This window comes from Phyllobates terribilis, unplaced genomic scaffold, assembly GCF_046119375.1.
Source record: "Phyllobates terribilis strain yellow unplaced genomic scaffold, ASM4611937v1 Scaffold_10__3_contigs__length_209671492, whole genome shotgun sequence".
NCBI lineage: Eukaryota > Metazoa > Chordata > Amphibia > Anura > Dendrobatidae > Phyllobates > Phyllobates terribilis.
The window spans coordinates 143,939,412-143,953,798 of NW_027362770.1; the positions used below are offsets into that span (position 1 = coordinate 143,939,412).

Sequence of the window (14,387 nt, forward strand, 5' to 3'; positions counted from 1 at the left end):
TTATTAAAAATGGGGGAACCCTAAAAAAATGACTTGTCGTCCCTCCTTTTTTTAATAACCAGCGCAAAGCTGACAGCTGGAGGCTGATATTAATAGTCTGGGAAGGGTCATGGATATTGGTCCCTTCCCAGCATAATAAGACCAGCTCACAGCTCTCTGCTTTCCCTTGGCTGGTTATTAAAAATATGAAGGGACTCGACATCATTTTTTTCATTTATTTATTATCAAGTACAGTAAAATACACACACAAGACACTGCCCCAATTGGACCTCTGCCTCCTGATTCACGATTATTATTTTTTATTTTGTTTAATTCTGTTATTTTAAGTCATTTTCCTATCCTCCTATCCACATTTGTTTGCAGGGCAATTGTCCTGCTCTTACCCCTATTTTGCTTCCTTTTTCAGCCCCTTAGACCTTACTACGGCCATTTTAGAGCCATTTTACAGCACCAAAGTCTGGGTCCCCATTGACTTATATGGTTTCGAACTTTGGACCCAAGTTCGGCCGAACCCGGACATCCATGGGTCCGATCATCCCCACTCATGAAGTATATATCAAATCCTTTCATTCTTTTGGCCTCCATTGAGCTAGTACACTACAAGCACGGTGTGATTTGACTCTTTATTTCTTTATGGACCAGTTTTTACTCTTTTTCTTTTGTTTTTAACACTTTTCCATAGCCTCTAAATATAGCCTACAGCCACATCTATAGCTCCTACCGAAATTTTGTGGGTCCGCCACATTTCAAAACTATCTGCCGCCTGCTGGGATATCAGGGCATCGCAGTGGTGATGGAGGAACTACTGAAGATTGTCAAAAGTCTGGTAGGTGCCTAGACTGCTGTAAGTTCTGCTGGGTGTTGTTGTCTTGAAACAGTCAAAGGATTACAAGTTAGATAATATATAATAATCGGTTTCGAAGATCGTAGGCAGCTCTGTCTTTCAGATGAGTCTATAAAGAGCCAATTTCGACAGGCCGACCATAGACGTTAAACGACCGCCAATTTCGACAGGTCGTAATGTTTGATTTTGACGGTCCGACTATACTTCCAAAACAATAGTTTATTTGAAGCATGCACATGGAAGATTATGTTCTCGGCAGCACGTCTTATTTACACAGGACAATGTGCTGCCGAGAATGATAATTTTTAAGCCTGCTTAAAAATTATCTCAACTCCGTCACAATTGTCAACCTGTTTACACTGCCTGATTAACGGGAACGAGCTCTTGATTACCGGTCCTAATGCAGTTACTTTCTGGTGTATTTTATTTATCTTGCTGTCTTCTGTTTAAAGTTACAGGGTACCATATTGCAGTATGTGAAGACTCTCATTGAGGTCATGCCAAAAATCTGTCGCCTGCCTCGCCATGAGTATGGATCTCCAGGTAAAGTCAGATTGAATATAAGGTGCAGGGGAAGGGATCCTGTAAAAAAAGAGGCTCCTGCAACCATTTCTCCCTGTCGCATATACAGTACATAACGCACATCTCAACTCATGAAGCCTATTAGCAATCAAAATGTAGGGGTTTTTTCAAACCGAATGATTTAGATAGTGTTAAAGGGGTCTTCTTAAATTGCTTTAATTAGTTAGCATGAAAATAAGTAAGTTTGCAATTGACTTGCTTTTTCTTTCTGCTGTCATTTTCATGCTTTTATCTTATATAGTGCACAGCTGGTTTTCATAGAGCTTGGCTTCCAAACCCAGTCCAAGAGTGCACAGTAGTTACATTCCAGGAGAAGAGTGAACTCTTAACACCCCAGTCAACTCTCTCTTGCCCATTGATTTCTATACAGCAGTTATTTTCTCACCTCCCTCGCTGACCTTCTCATCTTCTGAAGAGATGCAGTTATAAATCACCAGCTGGCAGCTTTCAGAGCAGTTCTGCTAATCTTGGCTCTCTGCTCTTGCTGTCCAGAGCTGTATGTTTGTTCAAAAGCCTTGTTATCTCATGCACACTCCAGAACAAACCACTGAGGGCTGAATGTGTGACAGCAGAACTCCTGCTGAGCTTTATAGTTCTACTAATACTACAGTTCTACTATTCACCAGAGCTGTCACTCAAAGATGAGACCCTGCCCTGCCAGGAACCAGGAAGTAAGGAGACTGCTTCACTCGGAGCTGCTTGAGACAACTTGAGAATACCCCTTTAAGGCCATATCCAAAAAAATACATGCTTTTCCACAGCGATTTGCCACAGATTTACAATGCGGTAATTGGCCGCACTGCTTTTATAGGTGAAACACATTTAGGGTATGTTCAGACTGAGTTTATTTTTGCATTTTTGGAGTGGAAACTGAGCAGAAACTCCAAGTTTATGAGGTGTTTTCAGTATTTGAAGAGGATTTCCGCTTAGTTTCTGCTCCAAAAACGCAGCAAAAAGTCCCATTGTGAACACACCCTTATTTTATATGTTTTATCTGAATAAATTGTGCAGATGATTCTGGCATCATAAACACACACACGCATTTTCTTCCCATGTAGTTTGACTTATAAAGTGTTAGTCTAGGTGCACGCAGAGTCTTTTTGTAGAGGTTTCGGAGCAGAAACTGAGCAGAACCTCAACATTTTTGAGTTTTCTGAGAAGGATTTGGAGAGTTTACGCTCTGTGTACATGTAGCCTTTAAAGATTGGAAGTTTGATGGTCTGAATTTATTCATGACTTGTAGGCATCTTGGAGTTCTTCCACCATCAGCTGAAGGACATCATTGAGTACGCTGAGCTGAAGACAGATGTCTTCCAGAGCCTGAGAGAAGTTGGTAACGCGGTGCTCTTCTGTCTGCTCATCGAGCAAGCTTTGGTACGAATATCACAAACCTTATTAGTTCTTCATGACTATCTACAAAAGATCCCAAAACCTTGAGGAACTGATATAGAAAGCGAAGAGCACATGGTAGAGATGAGCAATAAGATTTGCAGGACTGGTTGGTAGTCCTACTACTTACGGCATACCCGTTTTCTCTTCCCATTAGTAGACCCCATAGTGTCATTATTTTGACGTAAGCCAAGATGTCATGGGGGCTTCCTAATCAGAAGAGGCGCTGGAGATACCGCAAGTAGGAGGAGGTTCCCAGTGCTCTGGTTCGGTAGCCACGGACTACAACAAGGATCCTGCGACTTGTTTTCTCAACTCAATTAGTGCACTTTCGATAAGTCTTTTATAAGAATAGGATTTTATTCACCGTATTATATATTTTTTTTGCTACAAACATTTTTTTTCTTGTTTCCTCTCCCAGTCCCAGGAGGAGGTTTGTGATCTCCTTCATGCTGCGCCGTTCCAGAACATCCTACCTCGGGTGTTCATCAAAGGTGAGTCCAGCCTGGTAACATATAGATGGGCAAGTAGAAAGAATTTAGGATTAAAGGGGTTGTCTGGTCTGGTTGCAGACTTGTGAATCCTCCCAGCGCACACACTGTGCGCTGCGAGGTTTCTCCGGTGTCTGCTCAGGGAACGGCGGTCATGTATGCAATATGCATACTCCCGGGTCGAAGCTGTCTGGTGGACGTGATCTCGCTCAATACACTTGACGGTACCCTGTCCAGTGGCCAGGAGTATGCATATCGCATATTCCTTGCGATGACACCGGCGAAACCTTGCAAGTCTGCAGTCACACAGAGTGATTCTAGACTGGACAACCCCTTTAAGGTCTATGAAATATATCCAAGTGCTGACCATTGTCCTGAGGACACTTGGATTTGCTGGCTGTAGACATGAAATAACATCCGGCTCGGCCGACCGGGGAGAGATGAGAAGCCACCTGACAACTAAAGGATTGGCCAATAAAATACCCAATCAGATGGTCAACTGGCCCAACAAAATCGACAGATTCAGATAGAATTAATTTAATGGGTATGAGAATCTTTGATTGTCAAGATACAGTACAGACCAAAAGTTTGGACACACCTTCTCATTTAAAGATTTTTCTGTATTTTCATGACTATGAAAATTGTACATTCACATTGAAGGCATCAAAACTATGAATTAACACATGTGGAATTATATACTTAACAAAAAAGTGTGAAACAACTGAAAATATGTCTTATAGTCAAGGTTCTTCAAAGTAGCCACCTTTTGCTTTGACGACTGCTTTGCACACTCTTGGCATTCTCTTGATGAGCTTCAAGAGGTAGTCACCGGAAATGGTCTTCCAACAATCTTGAAGGAGTTCCCAGAGATGCTTAGCACTTGTTGGCCCTTTTGCCTTCACTCTGCGGTCCAGCTCACCCCAAACCATCTCGATTGGGTTCAGGTCTGGTGACTGTGGAGGCCAGGTCATCTGGTGTAGCACCCCATCACTCTCCTTCTTGGTCAAATAGCCCTTACACAGCCTGGAGGTGTGTTTGGGGTCATTGTCCTGTTGAAAAATAAATGATGGTCCAACTAAACGCAAACCGGATGGAATAGCATGCAACTGCAAGATGCTGTGGAAGCCATGCTGGTTCAGTATGCCTTCAATTTTGAATAAATCCCCAACAGTGTCACAAGCAAAGCACCCCCACACCATCACACCTCCTCCTCCAGGCTTCACGGTGGGAACCAGGCATGTAGAGTCCATCCGTTCACCTTTTCTGCGTCGCACAAAGACACGGTGGTTGGAACCAAAGATCTCAAATTTAGACTCATCAGACCAAAGCACAGATTTCCACTGGTCTAATGTCCATTCCTTGTGTTCTTTAGCCCAAACAAGTCTCTTCTGCTTGTTGTCTGTCCTTAGCAGTGGTTTCCTAGCTGCTATTTTACCATGAAGGCCTGCTGCACAAAGTCTCCTCTTAACAGTTGTTGTAGAGATGTGTCTGCTGCTAGAACTCTGTGTGGCATTGACCTGGTCTCTAATCTGAGCTGCTGTTAACCTGCGATTTCTGAGGCTGGCGACTCGGATAAACTTATCCTCAGAAGCAGAGGTGACTCTTGGTCTTCCTTTCCTGGGGCGGTCCTCATGTGAGCCAGTTTCTTTGTAGCGCTTGATGGTTTTTGCTGCTGCACTTGGGGACACTTTCAAAGTTTTCCCAATTTTTCGCACTGACTGACCTTCATTTCTTAAAGTAATGATGGCCACTCGTTTTTCTTTACTTAGCTGCTTTTTTCTTGCCATAATACAAATTCTAACAGTCTATTCAGTAGGACTATCAGCTGTGTATCCACCAGACTTCTGCACAACACAAGTCATGGTCCCAACCCCATTTATAAGGCAAGAAATCCCACTTATTAAACCTGACAGGGCACATCTGTGAAGTGAAAACCATTTCCGGTGACTACCTCTTGAAGCTCATCAAGAGAATGCCAAGAGTGTGCAAAGCAGTCATCAAAGCAAAAGGTGGCTACTGTGAAGAACCTAGAATATAAGACATATTTTCAGTTGTTTCACACTTTTTTGTTAAGTATATAATTCCACATGTGTTAATTCATAGTTTTGATGCCTTCAGTGTGAATGTACAATTTTCATAGTCATGAAAATACAGAAAAATCTTTAAATGAGAAGGTGTGTCCAAACTTTTGGTCTGTACTGTATGCAATCACTTCATGAGCTGTGGTTTTTCTTTTCCTCCATTAGAGGGGGAACGTCTGGAGGTGAGGATGAAGCGGCTCGAAGCCAAATATGCTCCACTGCATCTTGTCCCATTGATTGAACGACTGGGCACACCACAGGTATGGAAGTTGTCAGCTGGGGGTAGTTGATGGCAATGGCGATACTGACAGTGCGCCTGTTGAAAAGTGGCCGACAGCCATGGGCCACTGAGTCACCACTGAGGTGTTACCTGCAAACCTATGCTTTCATTTGCCCCTACAAAGGGTAACACATCTTGTGAATGCAGCCTTAGGATAAAAACTTTAAAGAAATACCCTCTCAGGTCTCCATACATCCACCCATGAGGAGCACTAGAGCTTCTAAAGGTCGAGTGAGGACTCCAGAAATGTCCAGTAGACCTATACAAATCCAGAAGAATCATCTGAAGGCTGTAGCTCCAGCTAATCAATGTTATCATCATGAATGCTTTCAAAGTGTTTTGTAAAAAAACTAAAGGGTAACGTTTCTCCTTGTGGCAAGTGACAAGCCAAGCCTGGCATGTCAGATTGAGGAGACTTATAAGCCATACATGCTCCTCTGGGAAGTTAAATATGCATATTGTCTCTTCAGAGAGGAAGAGGACTAGAACTCAATCGCCACCTGAAGGTCAATATTGACCCTTTAACAAGCCTTGCAATATAACTTGGGATAAAAGCCAAACAGAAGCTCAATTTGCAGACACGTTGTTTTGGGGTATTGCCTCTCATCAGTGCAAAGCATGGGATCTGATTTGGCTATTAATTTCCCAGAGGAGCATGCATGGCTTATAAGTCTCCTCACTCTGACATGCCAGGCTTGGCTTGTCACTCTCTGCAAGGAGAAACTTACCCCTTAGAGCCCAGTCCAGAACCTCTCACCTAGCCAAATCAGGCAATGTGTCTCCTTGTGGAGAGTGCCAAGCCTGGCATGCCAGACTGAGGAGACTTATAAGCCATGCAATGCTCCTCTGGGAAATTAATAGCCAAATCAGATCTCATACTTTGCACTGATGAGGGGCAAACACCCCAAAACATCATGTTTGCAAAGTGAGATTCTGGTTTGGCTTTTATCCTAAGTAACATTGCAAGGCTCGTTAAAGAGTCGATATTGACTTTTAGGATCGCTGGTTCCAATAGGCGCTAGAGGCAATTTGCATATGTAAAAAATAAATGCAAAAAAAAATTTCTCTATCGCTTAGAGTTTGATCCAAGCAGCACATGCAACCTACTAAAATAAAATTTTAGGCTATGCAGAGTTCATACATGACACTTATTTTTATGTCACAGAACTAAATATACCAAAAAAGTTGACCACAGAGTTGACAGATGTCCAGATTAGATGTAAGGATTGTTTAGAGCTTTAACTGATTTTCATTACAATCCTAAAGTAGAAATAAAAAAAAAATAACACTCTATATACGTGACCGAGAGAAGACACTTATACTCCCTGATCGGTAAGAGGGTGATAACAAGAAGAAAACTTCCTATAATTTCATCCCATTGGCAGGACACTGGAAAACTGTACAGGGGAGAGTTGACAGTGATGGGCTGTGAGTGCTAAGAGAGGGTGATAAATTGAAGAAATGGTCCTGAATTTATCCCTGGAGGCTCCATGGAAAAAGAGTTGACCTTTCTTCTTGTTATCACTTCTCCCACAGATCCATAAATTTTTCTGTAAGTCTTCCTGGAATATTTCTCCAAACCTGGTATCTAAGACAGATAAAATTAAGGATTTTAATATGATACTGAGATCTGCTATCCTAATATGTCTGACTTCTCGTTCAACAGCAAATCGCCATCGCCAGGGAAGGAGACCTGCTGACTAAGGAGAGACTGTGCTGTGGTCTGTCCATGTTTGAAGTGATCCTGACCCGGATACGCAGTTACCTGCAGGACCCGATATGGCGCGGTCCCCCGCCCACTAACGGGGTGATGCATGTAGATGAATGTGTGGAGTTTCACCGACTCTGGAGCGCCATGCAGTTCGTTTATTGTATTCCTGTGGGCACCAATGAATTTACAGCAGAGTGAGTAACAGGTGGTATTTACCATATGGTCGATAGTAGCCCCCCACCACCCGGAGGAGGCGACCCAAGTGTCAAAGCAAAGTTGCAAAAATTTAAAAAATGTTTTTATAATTTTTTGATTAATACTTTTTTTTTTTCTTCCATCCAGGCAGTGCTTCGGAGATGGCTTGAATTGGGCAGGTTGTGCCATCATTGTGCTGCTCGGGCAGCAACGCCGCTTCGATCTATTTGACTTCTGCTATCACCTTCTGAAAGTGCAAAGGCAGGATGGGAAGGACGAAATTATCAAAAATGTGGTAAGTACAATCTCCAGGAACAAGGCACATAATGGAGAACAAGGAACCGCGTTATATCTGGTGCAGGTCATGACACCAGAGACCAAAAAAATAATGCGGAATATTCCGCCCTCCCTGCACCAGGTATAATGCAGTGTATGTCTTACATTAATTCTCTATTCCAGTCACATACATCCGGCCCCTCCCTCCAGTGTATAACATCCGGCCCCTCGACCCTGGTGTATAACATCCGGCCCCTCCCCCAGTGTATAACATCCGTCCCCTTGCCCCTGGTGTATAACATCTGGTTCCTCGCCCCCGGTGTATAACATCTGTCCCCTTGCCCCTGGTGTATAACATCTGTCCCCTTGCCCCTGGTGTATAACATCTGTCCCCTTGCCCCTGGTGTATAAGATCCAGCACCTCCCCCCCAGTGTATAACATCCGGCCTTTCGCCCTCAATGTATAACATCCAGCACCTCCCCCCAGTGTATAATATCCGGCCCCTCAACCCCCCAGTGTATGACATCCGGCCCCTCGCCCCCCAGTGTATAACATCCGGCCCTTCGCCCCCAGTGTATAACATTTGGCCCCTCGCCCCCGGTGTATAACATCCAGCCCCTTGCCCCTAGTGTATAACATCCGGCCCATTGCCCCCGGTGTATAACATCCGGCCCATTGCCCCCGGTGTATAACATCCGGCCCCTTGCTCCCTGTGTATAACATCCAGCCCCTCGCCCTCAGTGTATAACATCCGGCCCCTCGCCCTCAGTGTATAACATCCAGCCCCTCTCCCCCAGTGTATAACATCCAGCCCATTGCCCCCGGTGTATAACATCCGGCCCCTCGTCCCCGATGTACAGTGGTGGCCAAAAGTATTGGCACCCCTGCAATTTTGTCAGATAATACTCAGTTTCTTCCTGATAATGATTGCAATCACAAATTCTTTGGCCTTATTATCTTCATTTAATTTGTCTTCAATGAAAAAACACAAAAAGAATTGTCCTAAAGCCAAATTGGATATAATTCCACACCAAACCTAAAAAAGGGGGTGGACAAAAGTATTGGCACTGTTTGAAAAATCATGTGATGCTTCTCTAATTCGTGTAATTAACAGCACCTGTAACTTACCTGTGGCACCTAACAGGTGTTGGCAATAACTAAATCACACTTGCAGCCAGTTAACATGGATTAAAGTTGACTCAACCTCTGTCCTGTGTCCTTGTGTGTACCACATTGAGCATGGAGAAAAGAAAGAAGACCAAAGAACTGTCTGAGGACTTGAGAAACCAAATTGTGAGGAAGCATTAGCAATCTCAAGGCTACAAGTCCATCTCCAAAGACCTGAATGTTCCTGTGTCTTCCGTGCGCAGTGTCATCAAGAAGTTTAAAGCCCCTGGCACTGTGGCCAACCTCCCTAGATGTGGACGGAAAAGAAAAATTGACGAGAGATTTCAACGCAAGATTGTGCGGATGGTGGATAAAGAACCTCGACTAACATCCAAACAAGTTCAAGCTGCCCTGCAGTCCGAGGGTACAACAGTGTCAACCTGTACTATCCGTCGGTGTCTGAATGAAAAGGGACTGTATGGTAGGATACCCAGGAAGACCCTACTTCTTACCCCGAGACATAAAAAAGCCAGGCTGGAGTTTGCCAAAACTTACCTGAGAAAGCCTAAAACGTTTTGGAAGAATGTTCTCTGGTCAGATGAGACAAAAGTAGAGCTTTTTGGGAAAAAGCATCAACATAGAGTGTACAGGAAAAAAAAAGAGGCATTCAAAGAAAAGAACACGGTCCCTACAGTCAAACATGGCGGAGGTTCCCTGATGTTTTGGGGTTGCTTTGCTGCCTCTGGCACTGGACTGCTTGACCGTGTGCATGGCATTATGAAGTCTGAAGACTACCAACAAATTTTGCAGCATAATGTAGGGCCCAGTGTGAGAAAGCTGGGTCTCCCTCAGAGGTCATGGGTCTTCCAGCAGGACAATGACCCAAAACACACTTCCAAAAGCACTATAAAATGGTTTGAGAGAAAGCACTGGAGACTTCTAAGGTGGCCAGCAATGAGTCCCGACCTGAATCCCATAGAACACCTGTGGAGAGATCTCAAAATGGCAGTCTGGAGAAGGCACCCTTCAAATATCAGGGACCTGGAGCAGTTTGCCAAAGAAGAATGGTCTACAATTCCAGCAGAGCATTGTAAGAAACTCATTGATGGTTACCGGAAGCGGTTGTTCGCAGTTATTTTGGCTAAAGGTTGTGCAACCAAGTATTAGGCTGAGGGTGCCAATACTTTTGTCCGGCCCATTTTTGGAGTTTTGTGTGAAATGATCAATGATTTGATTTTTGCTTCATTCTCTTTTGTGTTTTTTCCTTGCAAGCAAATTAAATGAAGATAATAAGACCAAAGAATTTGTGATTGCAATCATTTTCAGGAAGAAACAGAGTATTATCTGACAGAATTGCAGGGGTGTCAATACTTTTGGCCCCCACTGTATAACATCCAGCCCCTCGTCCCCAGTGTATAACATCCGGCCCCTCGCCCACTGTGTATAACATCTGACCCCCCGCTGTGCCCTCTGCCTTTACTCACATGTGACACCGCTCTGCTGACTCCATAACTGCAGAGTCCAGACCTCCTCTGGTATCAGCACAAACACTGCGCCCCCACCAGGAGCTTCATGACCGAGCAGCTGCATGCAGCCTTACATCACCAGGCACAATGTTGAGATCATATCACCTGATCTTTTGTCTTTCCTCCAGCCACTGAAGAAAATGGCAGACCGAATACGAAAGTACCAGATCCTGAACAACGAAATCTTTGCAGTCCTGAACAAATACATGAAATCTGTGGAGAGCGACAGTTCCACGGTGGAACATGTACGGTGCTTCCAGCCCCCCATCCATCAGTCACTGGCTACCACCTGCTGAAGGGAATGCAAGGGGTGAAACGTTCTGGACGATTTTGACAAATTCCATGTTGTGGTGCATGTTCGTCCTTTACACCGTCATGATGCTGTGGAAACAACAGGACTGTACAGGATGTAGCCATGTAACGGGGTGTGCGTTGACTATCACTCCTATCAGGGTCTGTGGTGGTTAATTACCGATCACCGCCGGAGTTTGCCGAGGTCTTGTGACGACAGAGCAGTATCAATGGGGTTTTTTTTTAACTGGTTTGAACCAAGTTTTAAGTATTTTTTTGATCTACTAATCATAGACTGCCTCTTCGAGGGATTGTCCAGAATTGTGACAGAAAGGACTATTTGTGCTGGAAATTGTGCTTAAACCTTGTAATATACGTCCTGTAGATGGTCCTAGTAATTAAAGGGGTCGCCTGCCACTGCACCCTTCAAGGGGTCCCATATATGGTACTGCACAAGCGGTTATACGGACCCCAAAGATTAGATTTCGGAGATCACTGTGGAGAGCACGAATGAGGTTATGTATATGGACCGGCTGTGGTCATATCAGCACCCATAGCCGCGGCCCCCGAGATCTGCCCCCCTATATTACTGTGAGACATAAGCACATCCTAGCTATAGTTGTAAATTGCAGAGGACCCCTTTAATCGTCGGTGTCTAGCCACAAACTTGTTACCGGCTCTATTTATTGTGACTGTACAGTGTTGTGCAATTTTCATCTGCGCTTGAAGAAGATTTTGCCAATTTATGGACTTCTACATGTTATCGGTGGGTTCAGCTTACCAGTGAGGGGACGAGAAAGGCCGACGAATGTCGCCCACTAGCCGCCCATCACACACAGTCATATTGTATCACGGATATATAGGTTTTTTTTAATTATCATTGTATTGATGTATTGTAGTAACTTCATTTTTTATAGTTTTTTTTGGTCTTTTATTTGACTTAGTTCTTCGTTATAAATTATTTTGCTTTCTTGCTTGTGAATAAAAAGAAAGATAAATTCTCATAAATGGACGTGTGACTAATTTTTATTCTATTATTTTATCCTATTTATTTTAATGATACTTTCAATAAAGCTTCATTCAGGCGTTCGATTTTTTTCGCGTACAAGAAAAGCAGACGTTTGACCCAAGTGTAGTACGAGTGTCATCCGATTTTCGCGTACTTGGAGAAATTTTAAAAAGAATAAAATTCTCCACCTTCTCCTTTCTGACAGTCCTTGAAAATCGGACCACACTTGGATGTCATCCGAGTGCGGTCTGATCTTTTTTCATGGACCCATTGACCCTTGGATCAAAATGTCTCCGATATTTTCCGCATACCTCTCGGTCCGAGGATCAAAGATCGGACATGTGAACGGCGCCATAAGCTATCACAGGTACGAGTGCTATCCATGAAAAAACGCAGATAGCACTCGTACTCGAAAATCGGACGTCTGGGGTTAAATGACAACTTTGCCCGTGACATAGGTCATGTGCCCAAAGATCACTGTATAGCCACAGCACAGTGCAAATGAATGGGGTCGCATTGAGACACACAATGTGTTGCGTAAAGTTGTAATCTTTTGGATTTTTTCGACTTCATGTAGCGCAGTCTATTCATCATGTTCATAAGATCCAAACTAACTTGGACAAACTGAGTATTTGGACATCCACTAGGCAGATTAGGTTCAATGAGGATAAATGTAAAGTAATGCATCTGCCACAGCCGCAACTCTGACTTCCTCCGAATATCAGTTACATCCGAAGGAGGGGTGAGTGATTGTCTGCAGTGCTCACATTGTTACTTCGGGAGAGTCAATGCCGATGCTGCTGGAACAGGTCCCGCACCGAAGGTGAGTATAGCTGTCATTATTTTATAAGAGGGGAACTTGGAGATTGAGAAGGGTTTGTCCAAGTAGTGAACAATCCCTTTAAAAGGGTTGTCTGGGACTTTAAGATTGATGGCCTATCCTTAGGATAGGTCATTAATGTCTGATTGGTGGGGGTGCAACACCTAGCACCCTCGCCGATCAGCTGTTCTCGGTGTCGGCAGCGTCTGGAACTGCTCAGTTACGAAGCTGCACAGCTCTGTCAAAGGAATAGTGGTCGCGGACGACCATACCCTATTCAAATCAATAGGCCATCAATGTTAAAGTCCCAAACAACCCCTTTAATGTACCATGCAATTTTCTTGTGCCCAGATCCTTGGTACGCTTGGCTTTATCTACTAAAATGAGCTGTAGGGTATTAGAGAAGGGACTTTGTGTAGTAAACAATTACCTATGGACAGTATATGTGATAAGTGTCTGATCGTTGGGACACCCGCTGATCATTAGAATAGGGCTCTGGGGTCAACTTTTTGAATGGAGTGGTGGCCCTGCATGTGTCCTACCACATGAAAAAAATCGGGAGGAACAACGAGTATATATGGCATAAAATAGATTTTTTATTTATAATTTATTTAATACATATGTAAACATTCAATGAAATATTTAATCACAAAGTTTATATCATAATAAGAAAAAAGTGCAATGTGCTGGGAAGAAAAGTTGCATCATCCTACCATATATCCCCCAGTAGTATTTATTGCAGCAGAGCAGAAAAGTATGAGGCCAGTTAAAGACTAGAGTACCAATCATCAAATAATATAGGTCAATACTGCATTGTATAGATCAAGTAGGCACTACTTACCACTAAGTGTGATGGGGGAGAATGTGGGGGATCGCAGAAGATAGTATCCCGGCAGAAACAGAGAAAGCCAGCAGCTTGAGAAAGCCAGCAGCTTCAGCGGTGAAACGCGCGTCGGGGCTCTGTTTCTGCCGGGATACTATCTACTGCGATCCCCCACATTCTCCCCCATCACACTTAGTGGTAAGTAGTGCCTACTTGATCTATACGATGCAGCATTGACCTATATTATTTCATGATTGGCACTCTAGTCTTTAACTGGCCTCATACTTTTCAGCTCTGCTGCAATAAATACTACTGGGGGATATATGGTAGGGTGATTGTCAGGAAAACACACTTGGTCAGACCTTGCAGCCCTCTGGCGCCCCCTTATCCTGCTGGTCAAACATGGTATTGACCGAGGATAAGCACAGGCGCAACTGCTCTAATTTATGTCGACTATTGTGGCACGTGATGTGACAGGACGTATATATACCACCAGTTCCTTCCAGGAACGTATATATACCTCCGTCCAGCCACCCTCAACCTCAATATCACATAAATACTGGTATACTGCCACCACCGATCGCTTAACAGGTGGATCGGGTACCCGTTAGGTAACGTGAATTAGCGGGTGAGGAACGTGTTTGCTCGACATAGGACAAGAAGAACGAAGCTGGTAAATAATAATGATTTACTCCCGAAAGTGGGCAGTGTTTACAAAAGATATACAAGATATTATAAAAGAGACAATTTACATATATGCATAAACAGTTATTAATATAAAAGGGATAAGTAATAGCAAAACCTGCGCCACGAGGTGATGGTCTCAGATTCTGTGGGGGGGACGGCTCCCCGGAAATTAGATGTGATTCTTCAATGCAGCGAGGTATGCATGCGTCTGACGTCCCTGGCAAGAATCTGCTGGTTTATGGCCGTTCTGGTTTTTAGTAATGGGCCGAAACAC

General features: G+C 43.8%; 1 protein-coding gene across 2 annotated transcripts in view; it reads left to right on the top strand.

Annotated features, from left to right (window-relative positions):
• The window catches only part of CYFIP2 (cytoplasmic FMR1 interacting protein 2), a 71,721-nt gene extending 59,939 nt beyond the window's left edge, over positions 1-11,782 (top strand). For both annotated transcript variants that reach the window (XM_073649872.1, XM_073649873.1), the window contains exons 25-32: positions 683-826; positions 1,297-1,387; positions 2,670-2,800; positions 3,237-3,309; positions 5,553-5,647; positions 7,334-7,572; positions 7,721-7,868; positions 10,612-11,782. In XM_073649872.1, the coding sequence (XP_073505973.1) occupies positions 683-826; positions 1,297-1,387; positions 2,670-2,800; positions 3,237-3,309; positions 5,553-5,647; positions 7,334-7,572; positions 7,721-7,868; positions 10,612-10,779 (1,089 nt within the window). In that variant the 3' untranslated portion in view covers positions 10,780-11,782. The remainder of the gene's footprint in view (positions 1-682; positions 827-1,296; positions 1,388-2,669; positions 2,801-3,236; positions 3,310-5,552; positions 5,648-7,333; positions 7,573-7,720; positions 7,869-10,611) is intronic.
• Positions 11,783-14,387: the final 2,605 nt, after the last annotated feature.